The sequence below is a fragment of the Nicotiana tabacum genome, chromosome 8, assembly GCF_000715075.1.
Source record: "Nicotiana tabacum cultivar K326 chromosome 8, ASM71507v2, whole genome shotgun sequence".
Classification (NCBI taxonomy): domain Eukaryota; kingdom Viridiplantae; phylum Streptophyta; class Magnoliopsida; order Solanales; family Solanaceae; genus Nicotiana; species Nicotiana tabacum.
In genome coordinates, this window is record NC_134087.1 from 64,166,192 (window position 1) to 64,167,234 (window position 1,043).

The 1,043-nt window shown below is 44.2% G+C and overlaps 1 protein-coding gene across 1 annotated transcript; it reads right to left on the reverse strand.

Annotated features, from left to right (window-relative positions):
* Nucleotides 1-355: 355 nt before the first annotated feature.
* LOC142163128 (uncharacterized) lies at nt 356-1,043 on the reverse strand. The gene is made up of 2 exons (XM_075220382.1): nt 1,018-1,043; nt 356-818 (listed from the first exon to the last, which is right to left on the reverse strand). Exons 1-2 carry the CDS (start codon nt 1,041-1,043, stop codon nt 356-358), a joined length of 489 nt encoding a protein of 162 aa, XP_075076483.1.

Consider the following 1,043-nt stretch of genomic DNA (forward strand, 5'->3'; position numbering starts at 1 on the left):
GATTTTCTCTAGAAGGTTTATGCCCTTCTTCCAGGAGAATCTTGTGCATACAAAAAGCTGGGCTGATACCCTTTATGTCCACCATGGTCCAAGCAATGGCAGTCTTACATTCCTGTAACACCTGTAGGAGTTGCTCTAGCTGCACAACTAGCAAACCAGATGATATAATAACAGGTGAAGTAGAATTAGGCCCTAAGAAAGCGTACCTGAGGTGAGCTGGAAGCGGTTTCAGGTCCAACTGTGGTGGCTCCTCTATCGATGGTTTTGCAGGTGGTGTTGTTCTTTCTTCTAAGTGTAGAGGCTCGAACTGGGGTTCCCTTGCCCAGAACCCTTGACCTTCGAGAGCCATGACCCACTATGCCAACTCCTTACCATCCACATTTTCCAGATTCATCAAGCAAGTTTCTAGCGGATCCCTAACATTAATAATCTCATCCTCCTCTTGTAGTATCATATCTACAGCCTCCACCAGTGAGCAATTTGCAAATTCACTGGGTCTTCTCATAGATTGTTGAGAATTGAATATGATTTCTTCATTGTTCAACCTCATTTTCAATTCCCCAGTCTCACAACCAATCAATGCTCTCCCAATGGATAGAAACGACCTGCCCAGAATGATTGGTATCTCTTCATCCACTTGACAGTCAAGGATGACGAAGTCTATAGGGAATACAAATTTCCCCACTTGAACAAGCACATCATTAAGATTTCTGGTCGGTCTTTTCACTGTGCGATCAGCCAGTTGCAGCAACATTAAGGTCGGTCTAGCTCTGCCAATGCGCAGTTTTGTAGAGATTGCCAATGACATCAAGTTTATGCTGGCTCCCAAATCACACAATGCTTTAGAAAAAAGCATAACTCCTAATGGTTCATGGGATAGTGAAACTACCTCGAGCAGACGCCTTTTGAGCCATAGGTTTTGTCACTATCGCACGGCAGGTCTACGTTAGAGTTACAGTGGATAGGTCCCGGAAGTCAAATTTTTGCGACATCAGGTCCTTCATTATTTTTGCATACCCTGGCATTTCCCTCAAAGCATCCAT